A 20,157-nucleotide genomic window follows, 5' to 3' on the forward strand; every position below is an offset into this window, starting at 1 on the left:
AGTGAGGCAAGATCGCACCATTGCACTCCAGCCTGGGCAACAAGAGCGAAAGTCCGTCCCAAATAAATCAATCAATAAATAAAATAAAAATGTAAAAACTATTCTTAGCTCATGAGCTGAACAAAAACAGGTGACGGGCTGGATTTGACCCAGGGACTGTAGTTTGGGGACCTCTGTTACACCACATGAGGGTTGGATTTTGGAGTCAGGAGGCCTGGATTCCAAGGCATGGAAACCCGGGCTCCTCACCTGCAAAACGGGGACACCCCCCCTCAGGTGCTCATGTCACCCACCGGTCCTTCCACACATGGGCTGGGTGTGTGACAGGGCTCAGGCCCTGTGGCCACCCCGGTGGTTTCATGGTCAAGATCTGGCTCCTGCAGTACTGGGGTCTGGGGCTGAGTTCCTGGTCCAGGGAGCCTCTCCCTCAAGTTCATGGAGTAGGTCCAGGTTCTTCCTGGAGACAGCCTGACTTGGGGGTCAAACCCAGCTAGGCCACTTCTGGTTTTATGCTTTCCTTCTGAGCCTCAGTTTCCTCGTGTACAAGGAGCTGCAGACCTCCTGGGAAAGTTGTGAGGACCATGCGGGGTGATGCATGTCGCCGCACAGTGCCCAGTGCCTGGCATTGCTGCAGTCATGCAAACTGTAGGGGGTGGAAGCTGCCGGACACCTTGGGAAGCCGGTGCATCTCCCTGGACACACCCCATGGCAAGGCAGGTTCTAGCATCCCCTTGCTCCCTCATGCCCTGCACTTTCCCTCAACCCCCTTTGGCCTGCACCTTTTGGGGTCTCACATGAGGATGGCAGTGGGCGGCAGGGGAGGAAGGTGCTGATACGGAGGGGAGGGCCAGGCCCGAGAGCCTGATGGTACTTTGGGATCCCTTGTGAGGTGGTTAGAGGGGGCAGCCGTAGAGTCTTACGCACCGGTATACACCAGCTCAGCAAATTTCAAGCCCAGGCCTTGTTTGATTTTGCGCACTTCCCGGTCCATGGTGAAGGCCTCGATGTCTAAATGAGCATGGTAAAGGATGGTGCCTGCTGGGGTCTCGTAGATACCTAGCCATTTTTCCAGGCAGGGGGAAAAGGAGAAAAAAGAGAGAAACGCATGAAACCCAAACTGTCAGCAAATGACAAAAAAAAAATAATAATAATAATGAGTCGTCTGACAGGAGACAAGCCGGCCGGACCCATTCACTCCCAGCTTGCCGCAAAATGCATCTGTCATTATGTTCATGCTGGGGCCACGACAGTCCACTCTGCGGCTTGTGGAGAAAATGTCTAGATGCCCCCTTTGAAGGGGCCCTCAGACGCTAGAAAATGACAGGGTTTCGGAGCAGCAACCCCTCCCTCCCCATGCGTGCCCACCGGCCCGAGGTTGAAAGCCTGTAATTAAAGCGACTACGGTAGAGCCCAGAGCCCCAAATATCCCTTCCTCCCTTCCACCAGGGAGCCAGGGGAGGGGGACAGCTGTGCACATACATGTACACATGTGTACACACATGCCACCTTCAGCCCATGGGGCCCCTGCGGCCAGGTCTCTCCAGAGGCCACTGGGGTGGCAGAGGGCTTGGGCAATCACCTAGGCTGACCGCACCATACAGATGGGGAAACTGAGCTCAAGAGGAGAAGGGACTTGCTCTAGGTGGAGCTGGGAACTGCATGTAGGCCCCCGAGTCCCTCACCAGTGCTGTCTGCTGCCCTGTAAGTCACCTGGCCGTGGAGGCCCAACCCTGGAAGGTCAGGGGAGAGGGGATTGCTCAAGTCCCCTCTTGTGACCTCAGGCCCAGTCCCTCCATTTGGAAAACAACCTGCTTGGAACAGATGATCTCCGAGTGACACAGAAATGCCTGGTCTTGGGCTGAGCTGGGTCTGGGGGAAGGTCCTACTGCATTGGAGGACAGTGGGGCACCAAGAGGCAGGACCGCCCACAGCACACAGCCCAGGCCCCCTCTTGCCCCAGGAGTGCGACCTTTCGCATCAACTTCAGAGCTGGCCTTGGGCAAGCCTGCCCTGCAGCTGCTGTCTGGGTGGAGCAGGGGCCATAGCTCCCCCATCTCCATGGATTCTACCGTGAGAGCTTCCTTTCTTCCACCATACGTTACATCACTAAAGGGGCAGGTTCTCAGTTATCCTGGGAATTTACTAACATCTTTCTACAGTGGCTGCTTGAAAAAAACCCAGAAAGGATTTGTACACTCATGTTCATAGCAGCATTAATCACAATAGCCAAGAGGCGGAAGCAACCCAGGTGTCCATCGAGGGATGAGTGAAGAAGCAAAATGCAGTCCATCCATACGATGGAATATTATTCAGCCTTAAGAAGGAAGGGGGCTGGGCACAGTGGCTCATGACTGTAATAATTCTAGCACTTTGGGAGGCCGAGGCAGGTGGATCACCTCAGGTCAGGAGTTCAAGACCAGCCTGGCCAACATGGTGAAACCCCGTCTCTACTAAAAATAACAAAAAAATTTAGCCGGGCATGGTGGTACATGCCTGTAGCCCCAGCTACTTGGGAGGCTGAGGCAGGAGGATCACTGGAGCCTGGGAGGCAGAGGTTGCAGTGAGCTGATTTCACACCACTGCACTCCAGCCTGGGTGACAAAGCAAGACTCTGTCTAAAAAAAAAAAAGGAAGGAAATCCTGACACATGCCACAGCATCAACATAAGGCCGTGACGCTAAGTGACAAAGGCCAGGCACAAAAACAAACACTGTATGTTCCACTCATGCGAGGTCCCTCGAGTCATCAAAATCATACAGCCAGAAATGGTGGCTGCCAGGGGACGGGGTAGGGAAAATGGGGAGTGTTTCATGGGGCCAGAGTCTCAGCTTTGCAAAAAGAAAATGTTCTGGAGGTGGACGGTAGTCACAGTGGCACAGCCCTGGGAAAGGACCTAATACCGTTAAGCGGCACGCTTACACATTTTAAAATGGTTCATTTTATGTTACATGTATTTTACCACAGTTTTAAATTAAAAAAAAAAAAAAAAAAAAAAACCATGAAGGATATTGGTTTTGACTCTGAAGCCCACCGGGGATCTGGGGAGGCTGAGTCTGCTGAGCCCTCGTGCACTAACCAGAAGTTTCCTCCTTGGAGAACTCCTCCAGTCTTTGATCTTTAAGTCTTAGAATCACGGAAATGTCAGAGCTTGCATTAGGATCAATCCGGTACCGTGTTCTCCCGACTGTTAGCTGCCAACCTAATATTCAAACAGCCTGCGGCAGAAGCCCAGCATATAGAAGAGATGGCAGAGGTTGTGCTGGGAGGAACAGAGGCCCCTCTGCAAACTCTGGACTCACCTTAAATCTAGTCCCACACACCAGTTTTACAAATGAGAACCTGAGGCCTGGGGAGGGGGGTGGCTTGCCTAATACCACCCAGCCAACTGGAGGGGGAATGGGCCTGGCACCGGGGTCTCCCATCTCAGCTCCAGATGGCCTCGAAGGGCCTTTGGCAAAGTGATCAACTGCTAACCAGAGCGTGAGAGAAAAAGCCCAAGTCCAGGCTGTTGCTGTGGAGGAAAAGCTTGGTTCTCACCATGGCTCCGTGTTCCTGGGCAGAAGGGAACCTCTCTGGGGGCTTGGTTCTCTCATCTGTAAAGCCCTGATATACTGGTGTCAGGTGACATGCTTGTGAAAGCCCCTCAGAGCAACCAGGTGCAAATATGAGTATCGTGTGCTGTGAGAGAGCCCATCCTGCTTCATTGGTGGGGGATGCAGCCTTCGGCATGTCCACCGTCTGAATCTAGTTGTGACCTCTGATTAGGAAATGGCCTCTCTCCAAGTTTATGCAGAGGTCCAAGCCCTCAAATCCCTCGGGAGTTCCTCAGGCCTCACTGTGACTCTTGTAAAACAGTTCAAATGGGTCCGTCATCATTTTCTGCAGAGCAGCTCAGAGCCACAAACCAGGAAGGGGTAAAAAGGCTGATGGCGGCAGAAACAGAGGAATGACTGAGAAAAGTCATTATAGACAGCCTGGAGAACAGGGACATAGAACTTAGCACAGGCCAGGTATGCGGGGGCTCACACCTGTAATCCCAGAACTTTGGGAGGCCAAGGAGGGAGGACTGCTTGAGCTGAGTCCAAGACCAGCCTGGGCAACATAGTGAGACCCCATCTCTACCAAAAAATTTAAAAAATTAGCTGGGTGTGGTGGCATGTGCCCGTGGTCCTAGCTACTACGCCAAGGTGGGAGGATCGTTTCAGCCCAGGAGTTCAAGACCAACCCAGGCAATATAGGGAGACCCCGTCTCTACAAAAAAATGGTAAATTAGCTGGGTGTGGTGGTGTATGCTAGGTGGGAGGATTGCTGGGGCCCCGGAGGTTGAGGCTGCAGTGAGTCATGATCGTACGACTGCACTACAGCCTCGGTGACAGAGCAAGACCCTGTCTGAAAGAGAAACAAAACAAAACATGATGACCGCAAACAAACATGACAGCGCCAAAAAAGCCACCAGAAAGGGGAATGGTTCAGCAGTGTGTCCAGAAAGACCAGTGTGTGCAGAAACAGGAAATCTCTGTCTCCAAAATGGCAGATATAACGATAAAGTTCGAGGAGCAAATTTTCAATCAGCCTAGAAACCTTATTACCAGAAATAAAGCAATTTCCCTAGAGCACAACACTGACAAAGTCCTGCTGGTTCTCCATCCTGGCACATGCTAGAACTTGATACATATTGGGTTGGAAACAGGCCTTCTAGTGATTAGTTTGGGTACATTTTGGAAAATTCCAGAAACTTGCAAAGCCCATCCTTACACTGGCCACAGAGTCGTAATAGCGCCATCCTGGGTAGGCCGGTAGCAGGAGCCCTCCTCATTTTCAACTCCTAGACACCCAGGCCCGCCTCCCTGCTTTTCTGTCCTCAGCTCGGCCAACTGTAGGGCAGTCCAAACTACATTTGCAGGGCTGGAGCTGGGTACCAGGAGTCCTACAACCATGCTTTACAGAAAGTACCCAGCTTGGCCTTTACAGAAGGTGCCCAGCTTGGCTTTGCTGTGTGACTTTGGCCGGTCTCAGCCCCCTCTCTTAGACCCAGGCAACCCATCTGGAAAACAAGAAGGCTGCAAGTTCCTGCTGCTCTGACATTCCAACTTCCTTTGGGACCCACCTCAAAGGTAAGTGTTCAGAGCGTCCTCCAGGTGTGCCCTACTTACTGACGGTCTTGTCTCGAGAACATTCGAGGCCACAGCATCGCCTCCCATCAGTCCAGAGAGGGGAGGGCACAGGTGGGGTTCAGGGCTCGAGGAAGAGCTGTGACTTGTCCAAGGTCCTCCAGCTACTGGCCCATCACAGGTGTCCCCAGGAAAATGAGGCCCGTGCCACCGGGAGCAGAGAATGTCTGGTGGGCAGAGGCCAGGCAGAACCCTCCTCTTCCTGAGCCCCCAGCACCGGCTTCCTGGCTGCCACCCTCCCAGGCAGCCTCCGGAGGGCTCATGGGCAAGGGGAAAGGCTGCAGCCACAAAACACACCAGTGTAATTAATATTCCTGCTCCTTTTCTTCGAAGGTGTTAATTGTGACGGATCAAAAAACTTGTTTTTAGGTTGCTGCTGACGCATGTGCGCGCGTGTGTGTGTGTGTGTGTGTGTGCGCGTTTAAAGCTCTTCCCTCTCCTCTCCACAGGGGTAGGGGGTACAGATGATTTCTGTGTGTTTCTTCTGGAAAAAAAAACAGTGACAGAAACCTGATGCTAAAAGACTATGAATTTGGGGCTTTTGACAGTCAGCATAAAAACCACTGTGCAGAGAGAAGGAGGAAATGACAGCTGAGCCTCTGTGTTGCCGTGGAAGAGACAACGGACATCTTTGGAGTGACACACACAGCAGCTCCAAGTGTCTATTTTCATCTCCCCGTGTTTACAGGAAAAAGACAGAGGTGTCAGCAGTTCTCTGTGGAGCAGCTTCAATCACACCATAATTACTGCCAAGAAGGGTGCAGCGGGGAGTGGGAAGACGGGCAAGGATCTAGGGGTGGCCAGGGGTGGCTGGGGGGAGAGTGGACCAAGCAGAAAGAGGTGGGAACCAAACAGCTACTGTGGCTCAAATTCTTCTCGTCTGTCCCTGAGGCTGCCAGGTTAGCCGGAATGAGCAATTTTGCAGAATTGAGTGGGATCCGCCAGCTCAGCTGGGGCCTGGGCTGGAGGTGAGGGCACCTGGACTAAAGGCTCTGGTCCTTTGGGAAAGTAGAAGAAGTGATTTGGAAGAGGTGGGGCATAGGGGTTGGCTGGAGCCCAAGGGCTCCCCTCTTAGGTACCAGGGCCAAGGTGAGAAGCAGTTGCCATGGTGATGGGAGGCCGGTCAGGGTGGGACTCTAGCCATCCTCTATGCTCCTGGTGCCTGGCGGGCCCCATCCTGGGTGGGCCTCTGGGGCTGAAAACCTTTTTGCTTCACAGGTCTCCCTCCATTCTCCATCTGGAATGTTCCAGATGGTGGGTGGGCACATTGGGCAAGTGGGTGACAGCCCTTGTTCCTTCTGGGCCAGAAAGTGGAGGAGTAAGGAGGAAGGGAGACAGGAGGGGAGAGTGGGGTGGGGAATGGGGAGAAGGATGTGCAAAGAGGGAAGGGCAAGGGAGGGAAGAGGGGAAGGAGGAGGAAAGGGAGAGACGGAGGAGGAAAGGGAGAGACGGAGGAGGAAAGGGAGAGAGGAAGGAGGAAAGGAAGGCAAGGAGGAGGAGCAAGGCGGGGGCAGGCAGAGGTGAGACGGGCAGGGCTGGGAGGAGAGCAGAGAGGGGAGAGTGGCGGGAGAAGTCTAGGGCCAGAGAGGAGAGAGAGAAAGAGGCTGAGCACAGGGACATGCGCTGGCTCCTTCCCGGCCTCCCTCGGCTTCCCTCCGGCCTGCCTTGCCCCCCTTCTCCTCCCCACTGATTTCATTTACTTCACTTAATTAGCCCCCCTCCAGAGTTAAAAAGATAATGTGATAATGACATGTGAACAGCCACAATACGGAAAAAGCTACTCCAGCCGCGGCTTCCCCAGCCCCCTGTCCCTGACCCTGAGCGCCGCTGACTAAGCCACCCCAGACCCAGGGCACTGGCGCTGCCCAACTCCCTACCCACCCCCGCCCCCCAGAGAAAAAAATCAGCCCTTAACGAATTTCAATTACGAGCTTTGTAAAATCAATACAAATGACATTTTCCCCTTGTACACCGAGATACGGACAATAGCATCTTTCTGTTCTGCCCTCAATATAATTGACGATTAACAGCTTCTCTCATTACTGTACACTTAATAAAAACCTTGTCATGGGGGAATCCACAGCGCCCTAATTTACCGTCTCTCCTCTTTCCTTCTCACATGAAATATTTGGAGTAGAGAAATAAAAACAAGACACCACCCTAAAATTACCTAGCAACTTTCTCTTCTCTCCCCAACCCAAAGCAAGAAAATAGGTGAGTGAGGACATTCAGAGGGAGATGATACGACCTCCTCATCTGGCCCCTTGACAATTGGAGTTCCAGAGGGAGAAACTTGCCTAAGATCACACAGCAAGTTCTTGCCGTCAGAATCCCGATTTTCTTCCCTGTACAACACTGACTAAATTCTGTGCTTTTGGGGAGAGCCTCCAACAGCACACACAAAGTACCAGGGCAGAGTGAAGGCTGGGCTCCAGGAACCTTTCCCCAGGTGGGTGGTAAGGAGCCACGGGGGTTGGAACAGACTGTTGATCTCATGGCTTTGACCGTCTATGGGGATGAGGCCCCCATTCTGGGAAAAAGGTCCAGCCTCCCTGGAATGCTCTCAGCTACCATTCCACATTCAGAATAGTGCAGTCCAGGTCTTCATCACTAACCACCTCCTTCAGTTCATTTTTGCTCAACTCTGCTTGACTCGCCCCACCCCACAGGATGCCATTTCACAGTGACTTCAGGCCAGTCCTTATCTTTCCAATAGGGAAGGCAATACACTTTCATCACGTATGCCAATCCTGATCATTTGGTAGTGCCTGCAAGCAGCCCTGAGATACCTCTGGAGTCAACAGGATAGTGCCAGCATTGACTGGTGATGCCTGCCACAGGCATGGCAAGGGCATAATTAGACAGGTGCAATACTGGAACCCACCCCACCCCCCGCCACACTGACAGCTCCCAGAGGGTGGGGGCTGCTTCTGTCCCCATTCCACATGCCCTGGGGACTGATGGCTATTTATGGAACACTTCCAGTGTACCAGTTCCTGCCACCATACATGAGTTTGAACCCAGATCTGTCCAACTCCAGTCTAAGCTGTTAGCCCTCCACTCCATGCCACTCTGGGCCCAGATGGCAGTCCTGGTCCTGCCACTAAAGTGCCTGGGACTTGAAGCAAGCCCTCTATCTCACCCCTCCCCAGCCCTGGCTTCCGCATCTGTAAATGGGGTGCTGGTCTGTGGCTCCTCAAGGTCCCTCCCAGCTCTCCCTGGAGGGTGCACACCGCGCTGGCTCCCAAGGGCAGGCTGCGACAAACGGGCATCTAATCACATGTTAATATAGGTAAGAGACAAAGGTAAGCCAGGATAAAAAGGAGCAGCTAATTAGTAACATTGTTCTCAAGGCCTTCCCAGAGCTTCAATTAGGTTGTTTCTCCTGAATAACAGCAAGCAAGGAGCTAAAGCCACAAGAAAGAGGCGAGCCCGCCTCCCCTTCCGCGCTCCCATGCCTTTCGAGGCAAGCCCGCCCCCCCCCCCCCCGTTCCGTGCTGCCATGCCCTTCCAGGGAAACGCAGACAGGTCAGAGCCAGAGTGATGCAACTCCCAGCGCCTACCGCATTACACTTGGGGAAACTGAGGCCTAGCGATAGATGACAAGTCCAAGATTGTTGGGCAAGGCAGGGCAAACCTGAGACCAGAAGCAGGCATCCTGCCCTCCGGACCACCACCCTTTTCTTCTGGCCCACATGGGGTGATCGGCTCTCTTTGGATTTTAGAATCTTAGTAAAAATAGCCTGAGAGACATGGGGCCGTGACTATACCATGGCCAGGTGATATTTGGTTGTGGTATCTTTTCAAATTGACCCTAAGCAAAGAGACCTGAACATTTACCAAAACGGGAAGCCCTGACCCCACCACCAGTATAAAAATTCAGGTGCCCAATTCAGGGGCTCCAACTGCTGAAACCTTGCTCTTTCCCTCTTAGGACCCTCAAGAAAGAACACAGCATGGCTTTATCACACACTGGCAGACCCTCAGGGAGCTGAGATCCCCTTGGTGTATGAATGGGGAAACTGAGTCCTGGAGAGGAGGGTTGTGGTCAAGATGAAATGCTGATTGGCTGACAAAGGGAATCATGGGCTTTGGCTACTAAGAGAAGACAGAGGCACCTGCTTGGGGACCAACTGCCCTGCTCCTGGGCCCAGCCACAGGCGGATACGAGGCTAGGCAGGCTAGAGGCCAGCCGAGGTGGCAGGCACGTCACACTGAAGCTCAGCCTCAACTGTGGCACAGCCTCAACTGCGGCACAGCCCCATCCCTGGAAAAAGGGCCAGTGAGCCGTGCCTGATGCTGGGACAGGTCCTTAGGCCCTGGCTGGCTCCCAGCGCCTGTGCAGCCACAGCGCCCACCCCTGGCAGGATTTTCGCCCTGCCTGGCCGGTGGCCTCCATGCGGCCTTAATGACCATGAAATCGGGCCTGCACGGCCTGCCTCCAAACCCGGCCTGCCCGCCCCAGACACAAGACAGCCTGACCTCCAGGCCTGGCCCTGGCCTCCCTGCTCCTCGGAGACTCCCCAGGCCTTCCTGGGCCTCTCCCAGCCCTTGGACAGCTCTTCTCATAACACCCTGAAAGTCAGTGGCAAAGGGCCCATGATCCCCACTTGGCAGGAGGGAAACTGCAGTCTCACGGGGTGTGGTGAAAGGACGTGCCCAAGGTCGCCCACGTAGCATGGGGGTAGTAGCGTCCAAATGGGACAGGGTCTCAGGGATCTCTGGGTTTGCTGGGCCCCGAGGCAGGCCCTGAGGGAGGCTGAGCAGACTCACCTCGGGACTTCATTCCAATGAAGCGGTTCTCCACGATGTCAATACGGCCCACGCCATGCTTGCCCCTGTGGGAAGAACCGGTCCATTAGGTTCGGGCGCTACCGCAAGGCTCAGAGTCACCCGCCCAGCTGGGCTGTCCCAGGGTGGGCACAGCTTAGGCCACACATTAGGCAACATTTCAGGATCTAAGACTCAAGAGGACATCTGAGCTGGGTCACCTAGTCCAGGTGCCCACCGGACAGGTGGGGAAACTGAGGCCCAGAGAGAGCAGGGATTGCCCAGGTGTGAGTTCAAATTGTTCCTTCTGTTCCCTGTGTCCTGGGGCCCTGCCTAGCACCACAGCTAACTACTGCTCCCTTTCCTTCTATCCTGGCCTCCCATCCAGCCAAGGGCCTGAGAGCCCCGGCCTAATGATCCCTTGGAGGCAGGAGACCCCCTGGGGTTGTTATCTTCCAAGGCTAAGGACCACGGAGCCTCTCCTGCCAAATGGGTCCCCCTGGTCCGGGAAACTCTGTGGCTATGGGGAAGGGACACGGCCTGTGCTCCGCACCCCTGAGCCTCAGCCACAACCATTAGCTGCAACGGTCCAGGCTTGTGCTCGCCCGAGACGGCGGTTCCCAGGAGGCCGGACAGGGCTGCAGACACTCACGCGACTTCGTTCAGGTACATGAAGAGCTCCAAGGAGGTCTGGTGGGTGGTGCCATCCTTGACGTTGGTCACCTTCACAGGGACCCCTGGGGTGGGAAGAGAGGGCAGTGGGCCTCTGGGCCCGGCTCAGCGGAGGAGCCTGCACCCGCCACCCCACCCTCTCCCTCCTCCCGAAACGCCTTAAATGGATGTGACAGATATGGACTCCAAATGACTCCTTCAAAAGCCCTGTGCAGGTTGAGGCCTGCTGCAGGGAGAGAAGGGGCGAGAAAGCCCCCCAGAATGAAAGAGAAAATGCAATAAAAACGCTCTCCCCCACCCTCCCATTCTCTTTGCCCCTTTTGCATTTAGGGGCTGTGAAATTGGAACCAGGCCCTGAACTAATTGAATTTCACGCTCCACCATTGTCTTACGCCGGGAGCACCTTCTGTCCCACCAGTCACCCGGGGGCCGCCTGGCCGAGGTGTGGCTGGGCTCAAGCACACACATACTCGCTCACACACACACACACACACACAGCCCCCTGCCACGTCTGTCAGGCGGACCCCGCGCCCCGACCCTGTACCCCAGACCCACACGCAGCCATCTGATTGATGGGGGTGACACGGTGCCCGCTCCAGCAGGCGAGGTGTCGGCAGCGTCCCTGAATCCGAGGAGCTGGGTCCGGGGTGGCAGGAGGGCAGGAGGGAAGGGGTTGGCGGGGGTGCAGTGGGTGGGTTCGGGGTTGACTTTGAATAGCAAGGGGCACTTTCTCGAGCGGTGTGAAATGAGCAATAAATGTATTGGGGCTAACAAGAGAGCTGAAACAGTGACAAAGAAAAGCTGTTCAAAGTTGGCGGCTAATCCCCCACCCATCTGCCCGGCTCATTACCATGGAGCGAGCCATCGGGTGCCAATCAGGCCTCAATAGCGGCTTTCGAGGCTTTATTAGCCAGGCGCCGCTTGGAGGGGCTTCACTCAAGGCGCTGTCAGCCTCGCCATTCTTAACCCCCATTTCCAGGGGTTTTATAACTTGGTTGTAAATTGCTATTAAATGTAAGTCTGCCCAATAATGAACCTTAAGCCCCTCTCGCCACCCCCCACCTCTCCCCTCTCCCTTTCTCTCCCTCCCCGGTCCTATTATCGGCCTTCGCTGGGGCCTTAGATGGGGCCTGCCCGGGAGAAGAGGTGACATTGTTGGTGCTGCTGCTGGAGAAAGCCTCTTAGCCTTTAAAATAGTTAATAATTAGATTAAAACTTCAAACAAATTAACTAGAGAGTGAATGGGCACTAGCGAGGGGAGGGTTCCTCCGGTCCTTTTTTCTTCTTCCAGACAGTCCCCAAATCATGACAATAGGTCACGTTTCTTCTCCAGCTCAGCCTGCAGAGATGCCCTGGTCCTCGGGCAGGGCTGCCGGAGCCTGGTGCCCAGGACCCTCCGCAGCCTGCCACCCGCCTCCCACCCTCACGGCTCTCCAGGCTCCTGGGAGCCCTGTGCAGGGAGCTGGGAGGTGCTGCTGGGGCCACTCCCACCATCTTCTCAGAGATGATCCTCAAGGGAGGCTCTGTGCCTGCAAACAGGCGTGGGGGCCCAGCTGCCTTTGGGGTCCTCTTTGGCCGCCCAGTAGATTGGGACAGATGAAGGGGAGCAAGGAAGACAGTCGCTGGCTTGGCCAAGCTCTTGGGAAAGGCCCAGAAGAGGCAGATTATTAAAGCACTTAGCCTCCAACACCCCATTCCACATACCATGCTGGGCACCTGTGAGCATCATGCCTGTGGTCTGTTTTTTGATGAGTGCACCCAAGGCCCAGCATGGTGAAGCTGGCTGTCAAGGTCACACCAGCAAGGGGGAGAGGGGGATCTGCAGCTCTGCCTCCCCACCGGCCTGAGGCTTCCCCACCCTATCCTCCTTTCTGTGGTAGCCGGGGTAAGAGCCGAGCGCCAGAGCCGGGCCAGGCCTCCCCACGAGCCTCTCTCCCTCTCATCCCAGCTCCAGTGTGGGCAGCCACTTTGTGGACGAATGGGCCAGCCCCCCGCCTGGTCCTTGGGTGCCCATGTGCCCAGCACCACCTCCTCCAGGAAGCCTCCCTGATCACTCCAGCCTCCTGAAAAGGTACCCCTTCAGGCCCTCTGAGCCCTCCCTCTGAGCCCAGGCAGGCATGCCTCGCTTCTCCATCCTTCCTCCAGGCCAAGAGATGCCCTCTCCCAAGCTCAGGCACCCAGGCACTCAGGCCAGGTCAGCAAACGCTTCTTGTTGACAGCAGTGAGAAGGAGGGAGCGATCAGGACAGCCTCCACTGCCGAGGGGAGCAAGAGTGGCCACAGCTTTGAACGTGGGGTCAGCAGGGTGAGGCCCAGAGTGGCTCAATGAAGACTGGCGAAGGCTTTCCATGTGGGGTCCCAGGGGTCCATGAGGCCAGCTCGCCAACACTCACCGTTTACTGAGCACCTTCCGGGGTCAGGGCCCAGGGCTGGACGCTCCCTTGCAGGCCTCATTCTACCCCAGGAAAACAGCAGGCACTCTTTCATCCTCAGATACAGCTGAGGAAACTGAGGCCCAGGAAAGTTGAGTGGCTGTTCAGGGACTAGAGCGCTCTCATTCCAAACCTGGTGCCCATGAACCCGAGTGATGGGTAGCCGAGGGCGTGTTCCTCCCAAGCCTAGAGGCATCCATGGCCCATGGGTCCTACTGTCCAGGGAGGTGGGCTGTGCGTTACCTTGAAGCCCCTGCCTGAACTCTAGCTTCCAGGAATGCAGGGCGGGGGTAAAGAGGGCCTAGGTTCCCAGGCAGGGAGGGGAAAGGAGCCAGGGCCCCAAAAGTCAACCCCCTTCGAGTCCCAACAGGTGGGCACATACCTTTTTTGAACTCGATCTCGAGAATGTCAGGGGTGTTGGGGGCTTTGGCTGGGTCCTGGGTCTTCGTGTAGAGACCTGGAGGCGCTTGGTTCTGACAAAAGACAGAAAGAGGTGGGCGGATGACATACCAGTCCCTGGACACCCTACAGCCCACCTCCCGCGGGGATCTGCACCCCTCTCCTCTGTCCATTTCCCCACCAGCTGGTGGGGTCCGGCAGATCCCCCGGTCCCCAGCCCTCAGCCTAGCACCAGCCCCGCTTGCCAGGGGCCTGGGAAACAAAGGGCTGGAGAAATCAGACAATTTTTCCCCTCAACTTGATCTCATCTTTTTCTTCGACGCCCCCACAGCTGGAGGTAGAATAGCTGGAGAGGAACAAGTCAGGCAGGAAAAAGTGTGACTTTGGAGGAGCAAGGCGGCGTTCCGAGGGCTTCCCAGGAGCGGCACGCACGCTCTCGCCGGCTCGGGATTGGGGTTTATTCTGCACTGACCGCAAAGCTAATGACTGCCTGTGACCCCAGCAGGTGCTCTGGCAAGCCGAGCCGTCCCCAGGGTCCCCAAGGTTAATACTCACAGGGAGAAAAGAGAAGAGCAAAGCAAAAACCCATTTGAAAACACATCAACCTTTATGTATATTTTTTCTTGGGCGTGTTGGAAAATGGGCCTCTCGTCTGATGCAGTGGTGGAGGGGCTGCGTGTTGCCTGAAACTCTCGAAATTCCCTCCCACCTTCGGAGGCCCCAGCTCCCCCAGGCTGTGGCTTGGACATTTGCCACTGTGGGGACTGAGGCCTCTTGGGCCTGACTGCTCAGGTCCCTCCTGTGGGCATCCTGTGCCTGGGGTCCTTGTTCACCTGCTGACATCCAGGAACTGCTGTCTCATCTTTGCTTTAAAAACCTTGCAGACGGCTGGGCACGGTGGCTCACGCCTGTAATCCTAGCACTTTGGGAGGCTGAGGTGGGTGGACTGCCTGAGCTCAGGAGTTCGACACCAGCCTGGGCAACACGGTGAAACCCCATCTCTACTAAAATACAAAAGAAATTATCCGGGTATGGTGGCATGCGCCTGTAGTCCCAGCTACTCAGGAGGCTGAGGCAGGAGAATTGCTTGAACCTGGGAGGCGGAGGTTGCAGTGAGCCGAGATTGCACCACTGCACTCCAGTCTGGGTGAGAGAGCAAGACTCCGTCCCCCACCCCCCCACCAAAAAAAAAAAAAAAAACCTTGCACACATTCACGTATTGCTTCCCATCTGCAGTCTGAGTTCTCAGCAGCCCCATTTGGTAAGAAGGTCAAGCGCTCTTACCCCATCAACAGATGAAGAAATTGAGGCTGAGCGGGAGGGACTGGAGCTGCAACTGTGAGTTCTGTGCAGGCAGAGACCACGTGGGACTTGTTCCCTGGCACTCAGGACAGGAGCCCCGCGAGGTCCTCGCCAAATACACATTGTATTTTAGAGTGATGGGCAATACCCCATGCCAGGATCAAGATCTCAGGCTGGGGGGCCTTGGGGAAGCTTCACTTCCTCCAGCCTCAGTTTCCTCATCTGTAAAATGGGGAAAATGATACCTGCCCTTGGCCATCTTACAATTTAAGTAGTATATATATATTTTTTAATTGGACATGAAAACACACAGGAAAATGTCAGGGAAGGCCTGGTACAAACGGGAACATGCTCTGCAGGTGGAAAGGGCAGCTGAAATTCACTCTGGGGGTACATGCTCGGCCCAGCCTCCTCCTCATTCTGCATGGGATGGGGCTACGTAAGTGCCTTGGAAGCTCACCTGTGGTCATTTGCCTGTGGCTCTGTGTTAGAGTGACCAAGTGCCCTGATTTCTCCTGGTTTTAGCACTGAAAGTCCTTTGTCCCAAGAAACCTCTTAGTCCTGGGCAAACCAGGACAATTGATCCTTCTAAGACAGGGACCATGGTGGATCCTCCAACCCCACCTCCAAGGTACAATGTGACTCAGGGCCAGCTGTATCCCTGCATCAGTGCCCATTTGTGGGGCAGGAACAAGAACCCAGAACTTTCCCTGAAGACAGACTCCAGGAGGTAGGAGGGGCCCTGAAGGACCCCCAGCCTGATGCCTCTATGGACCACAGGGAAAGCCAAGGCTGAGAGGTGGCTTCTCCAAACCATGCTTTGGAAGCTAAACATAGGGACTCTTTCCGCCACCTTATGCTGGTTCCCAGCTGCTGTAGTAACCTGGGCTGAGAAACAGGGTGAGGCCTGTGGCCAGAGCCAGCCAGCATCACAGCCACAGGCAGACATCAGCGCTGGCCCACCCTGCCAACTGCAGCATTCCCTGGGCACAGACGGGTCCCAAGGCTCATCCTCAGCAAAAAGGTAAAGTGAACTGGACTGGATCTTGGGGTGACCACACAACTCCACAGCCCCATCTCCAGCTGCCTGGGACTCCCCCAAGCCTCCAACCAGGGTGCCGGTACGAGGGCCCCACTCCCACCAAGCCCAGCTCTCTCCCACCTCCACCTGCGCTGGGCCCGACTGTCAACTGTTTTCAATGCGTTGCTTGTCACTTTCTCTCCCGCCACACTTCCTGAGGGAGCCCCAGACCGAAGTGGAGGCTGACAGTGTGTGCATTTGGAAGGAGAGGGGATGGGAAGACTGGAGGACGAGTTTCTGCAGACCGCAGCGGAAGTCAGAGGCAGCTGTCGGGCGGGCACCTGACCGCGCCGATTAAATAAAATAACTAAATAGAAATAAAATGACATTTGCTTTGCATTCCGCGGTGGCTCGAGCGCCTGCCTTCTTTTTACTCTCCTTCCTAAAAGCCCAGTTCAAATGACAAATAGTTTGTTGCCGAGTATCAATGCCATCTATTTATCCCTCCCAGCGGGAGGGCTCACTTCCAATGTCATCTGTGGGGGGGGGGGTGCGGGGGAGGGAAGAGAGTGAAGAAAAAGAGAGAGAGAGAGTCGGGGTGGGGGCTAGGGGGAGAGGGCGAAAGAAAGCATGAAACAGGCCCCGAGAAGGAGAAATTGGAAGCAAATGGCCCATGAACTAAACCATGATGTAGAGGCATGATCGATGCCGCAAATGGTTTATTCATCCATCAGCTATGGCGGGCCGGCGACTGAATGAACTCTTTCACTGTGGACCGTATGAAGTTAAAGCAAGTAAATTTCTATCTTTCTTCGCATTAGCTGCCTCATTGCCCTTCAATCAGCCCTCACGGAGGCAGAAAATGGCTCAGCCATCTGCCTTCAAGCCCTCCCTTCCGCAGGTCTCCTGGCTTTTTTTGGAGAGGGGGAGGGGCACGGGTTCCCCAGGCTCTGTTCCCCTGAGCTCATCCCAAGGGGGACAGGGCTGCCAGGTCCAGGGATGCAAGGGTGCGTCCTGACGTTGAGCCCCACCCTCAGCACAAAGCCCTTGGGGAGTCTGCATGGCTGGGGCAAACTTCCTTCCAGAGTGACTGGACTCTGGGTGCCTGGGTGGGACTCTGGGTGCCTGGGTGGGACTCTGGGTGCCCCGGGCCTCTCAGCAGGAACGATGTTTCCCCTGACTCACACCTTAGCCCAGCCCAGCCTTTCTTGAGAGGGGTCCCTGAGAGGACCTTGGACCCTTCCTCCCATGAAGAGGGAGCATGGGACCCCCAGCTGCATGACTGAGGGCTTGCCCTGAGACAGGCCAAGCGCTTTAGATGCCCCAGGAAGGAGGTGCTGTGTTTTCCCACTTTGGGCAAGGAGTACTGGAGGCTCAGAGAGGTTGGGTAACTTGCTCGAGGTTGCACGGCAATAAGAAGAAAAGTTGGGATTTAGACTCGGGTTTCCTGTCTCTGGGACCCAAGTGTGGGTGAGGTAGCAGGATCCTTAATCCAGATTCTCTTTAGTACTGACTTCTCCACCCAATGCCCTCATGAGACAGGAGGCCTGGGAGGGCGCAGGACCTGCCCACCGTAGCTCAGTAACCTGCTCCAGGCCCTGGATGCCCTCCTGCACCGTCCGAGGGGGTGATTTCCCTCTGGCCTTGCTCTGCTCTCTCAATCCTGAGGTCCTCTATTCTGGGGGGGCCTCCTCTCTGCCCCCATAGGCTGCTTGCAGAGGCCATAGGCTGCTTGGAGAATGGCCGGGAGTGGTTGCCCAGCATGCTTGGGGCCCACGGGCCTGAGAGGATGCCCTGCCTGGAAGCCACTCTGCAGGCTCGGCCTCCCTGCCTCCCTTGGAGCTGACTGACTGGCTAATTAGGGTGGCTGGCCTGAGTGTTGTGGGGTCAGCAGAGCATGAACTAGAAAAACCTGTGACCAGCAGGCAGCAGCCACACACAGGGGCCATCAGCCCCCAGGGGGCAAGGGTGGCAGCTCTCCTGAGTGACAGGTTTGGACAGGGAGGGGCCGTGGGCAGTAGGGGAGCCACAGAGCTGGAGGGCACCAGCCCCTGGGCCCGTTCCCTCGCCCCGAGCAGCCGGTGCCCTGGGGCGTGTCGCGGCTCCGGGCCTCAGTTTCCTCACCCATAAAGTGAGGATGCTCCCAGCCAGTGTCCTAGGAACTGAGCCAGGACAATGCCACCCCCCGCCCGCTCCCTAGACATGGTGGCTGCCATGTGATATTACAGCCAACACCGACCAGGGGGCGGCACGCGGGCGTGAGAGTGACAGACGCCCGGGCCCTGGGGGATCCTGGGCGGGGCTCTGGCGCTCCCCAATTTCACCAAACCTCCCCGGGCACCCTCCCCTCCAGCTGGTCTTCTTGATTCCCCCAGGCCCAGCTGCATCCCCTCAAAAAGCACACTTTTCCCGCCCCCAAACCAGCCTCCCCGGGGTGTGGGGCTGGGCCCGGGAACTAAGACACATTCCCTCAGGGACAAAGAGATTTTTCTCTTCCCATGATAGATTTGGCCCTGCCTCCCCCACCTCCCACAGTGGGCAGGGGTAGACACAAAGAAGCCCCCTACCCCCGGGAGAGAAACCCGAAACTTCAAACAGAGCTGAGGGCCCAGTCCAGCCCGCCCGGGAGGCTTGGGACTGGATCAGGGTGGCCGGTGGTGGCGGGTGTGCAACACGGATCCAGACAAATGGGGCCTGGGGCTCTCAGCCATGCCTCCCCCCGCCCCCTACAACCAAAACTCCAGCAGCACAGCCTGGGAGCTGGTGGGCACAGGCTGGGCCCTCCCCCAAGTGTCTCATCTGCCTAATTACTTCTTTATTGTCTCACAATCACACTCTCTCTCTATGCTGCCCTGAGATATTTCCTTCCCCTGTTCATCCCAGCGGCAATTAGAAGAGGAAGGGCGGGGGGATGTCTTCAAATGCAGCGAGGAGAGGGTGGGCAGAGGGGGGCCAGTGCGGGGGTCGGGGAACACAGGCAGGGCTCGGCCCCAGCCCCACGGCTGGCCCCCGTGAAATTTCAAATTAGGCTACAAATACATCAGACAGCATCGGCATGGAGCTGCTACCACCAAAGGTGGCCAGCTGGGAGGAGACGGGGTTTGGGGGATTACCTTGGGGTTCTCCAGGATTCCAGCCTCGTAGCTGCGGAGGGGAAAGGAAAGACAGGGTCAGCTGGGGAGGGACATGGCATGTCCCCATCCCCCAACACACACACCCCATTGTGCCCATGAGCCTGGTCTGCCTTTTACTCTCTGCCAGAGCATCTGCTGCCAACCTGCCTGAAACATTCTGGGCCCACCATAGTCACCCGTGGAGCTGCAGGTTGTAAGAAAGAGCTGGGGCCTTTACCTGTCTTCTGGGGACTGCCCTGGGGCTCTGCACGTGGTTGGGGGGCCTCTGCCTCTGCCTTAAACACTCTTCCCCTGTGCCCCATCTGGGCCTCTTCTCCATCCTTGAATGCCACCTCCTCTAAGAAGCCCTCCTTGATACTCCTGATGAGGCCGGGTCCCCATGATCTATCTCCCCAACAACACTCAGCAGAACTGCAATGAGGGCAGTGCATGAGCCGGGCGCTTCGACCTCTGTCCTGCCTGAGGCCTCTCAGCTCCCCGAGGGCAGGGACCACTGGTGTGGGGGTCACCAGGACGTCCTGGGGCAGCGCGTGGCCGTCCTTTGGAATGAGCCAGGGAGGACCAAGGATGGGTGGAGGGTGGGATTTACCTGATGTGCATGAGGTTCTCATCCATGCTCCACGGGTTCTTGGGAGTGACTGGGATGGGAATCCCGTGTTGCTGCAGGAAAGAGACAGCACAGGTGGAGGTAAGGCGGCTGGAAGGACGCGTGAGGTCCGTCCCAGGGGCCCTGCTTTTTCAGAGAGCCCCAAACTCTGGCCCCCATTCAGACAAGACCCCGGCTACCTCCTAGTGTTGGTCACAGTCACCTCCCTGGGGGGACCCTATTGTTGGACATGCCCCAGAGAAACTGCAGGACCGTGTGTCTGCGATGCTGACCTTGGAGGTTCCTTCCAGAAGACTTTGAGTCTACATCTCAAGGACCCCTGAAGCACTGAGCAAGCACGCAGGTGCCATGCCCAGGTCTCCCAGCACCAGCCAACCAGCCCCGCCATCACCCTACGAGCTGGGGCTTGCGTGAACCCACTCGCACTGTGGACCAGGGCACCTGGCACCAGAGCCCAGGCAGTGCTTCCTGTGGACCCCAGGACAGGTAGGATGCAGGGAGAGCTTTTAGCTCATGGCCCACACCTTCTGGGGGCACCCCTCCCTGGGCCTGGCGCAACAGCCGCACACATCACTCTGCAGACCCTAGAAGGGGAACAGATCCCGTCTCCAAGGGACTCGGCTCTGGCTCTGTTTTGCTTCCTAAATGGC

At 56.2% G+C, this 20,157-nt stretch overlaps 1 protein-coding gene and 1 long non-coding RNA gene across 3 annotated transcripts in view; one reads left to right on the top strand and one right to left on the bottom strand.

Moving 5' to 3' along the window:
• Positions 1-20,157, bottom strand: part of ASS1 (argininosuccinate synthase 1) — a 56,469-nt gene that overhangs the window by 10,840 nt on the left and 25,472 nt on the right. For both annotated transcript variants that reach the window (XM_001165570.7, XM_003951552.5), the window contains 6 exons: positions 19,490-19,560; positions 18,880-18,910; positions 13,427-13,517; positions 10,594-10,678; positions 9,945-10,009; positions 925-1,056 (listed from right to left, as the gene is read on the bottom strand). In XM_001165570.7, the coding sequence (XP_001165570.1) occupies positions 925-1,056; positions 9,945-10,009; positions 10,594-10,678; positions 13,427-13,517; positions 18,880-18,910; positions 19,490-19,560 (475 nt within the window). The remainder of the gene's footprint in view (positions 1-924; positions 1,057-9,944; positions 10,010-10,593; positions 10,679-13,426; positions 13,518-18,879; positions 18,911-19,489; positions 19,561-20,157) is intronic.
• LOC134807625 (uncharacterized) lies at positions 4,866-7,266 on the top strand. The gene is made up of 2 exons (XR_010148559.1): positions 4,866-5,114; positions 5,621-7,266. It is a non-coding gene; the product is annotated as an uncharacterized LOC134807625 (long non-coding RNA).

This window comes from Pan troglodytes, chromosome 11 (genome assembly GCF_028858775.2).
Source record: "Pan troglodytes isolate AG18354 chromosome 11, NHGRI_mPanTro3-v2.0_pri, whole genome shotgun sequence".
NCBI classification, from domain to species: Eukaryota; Metazoa; Chordata; class Mammalia; order Primates; family Hominidae; genus Pan; species Pan troglodytes.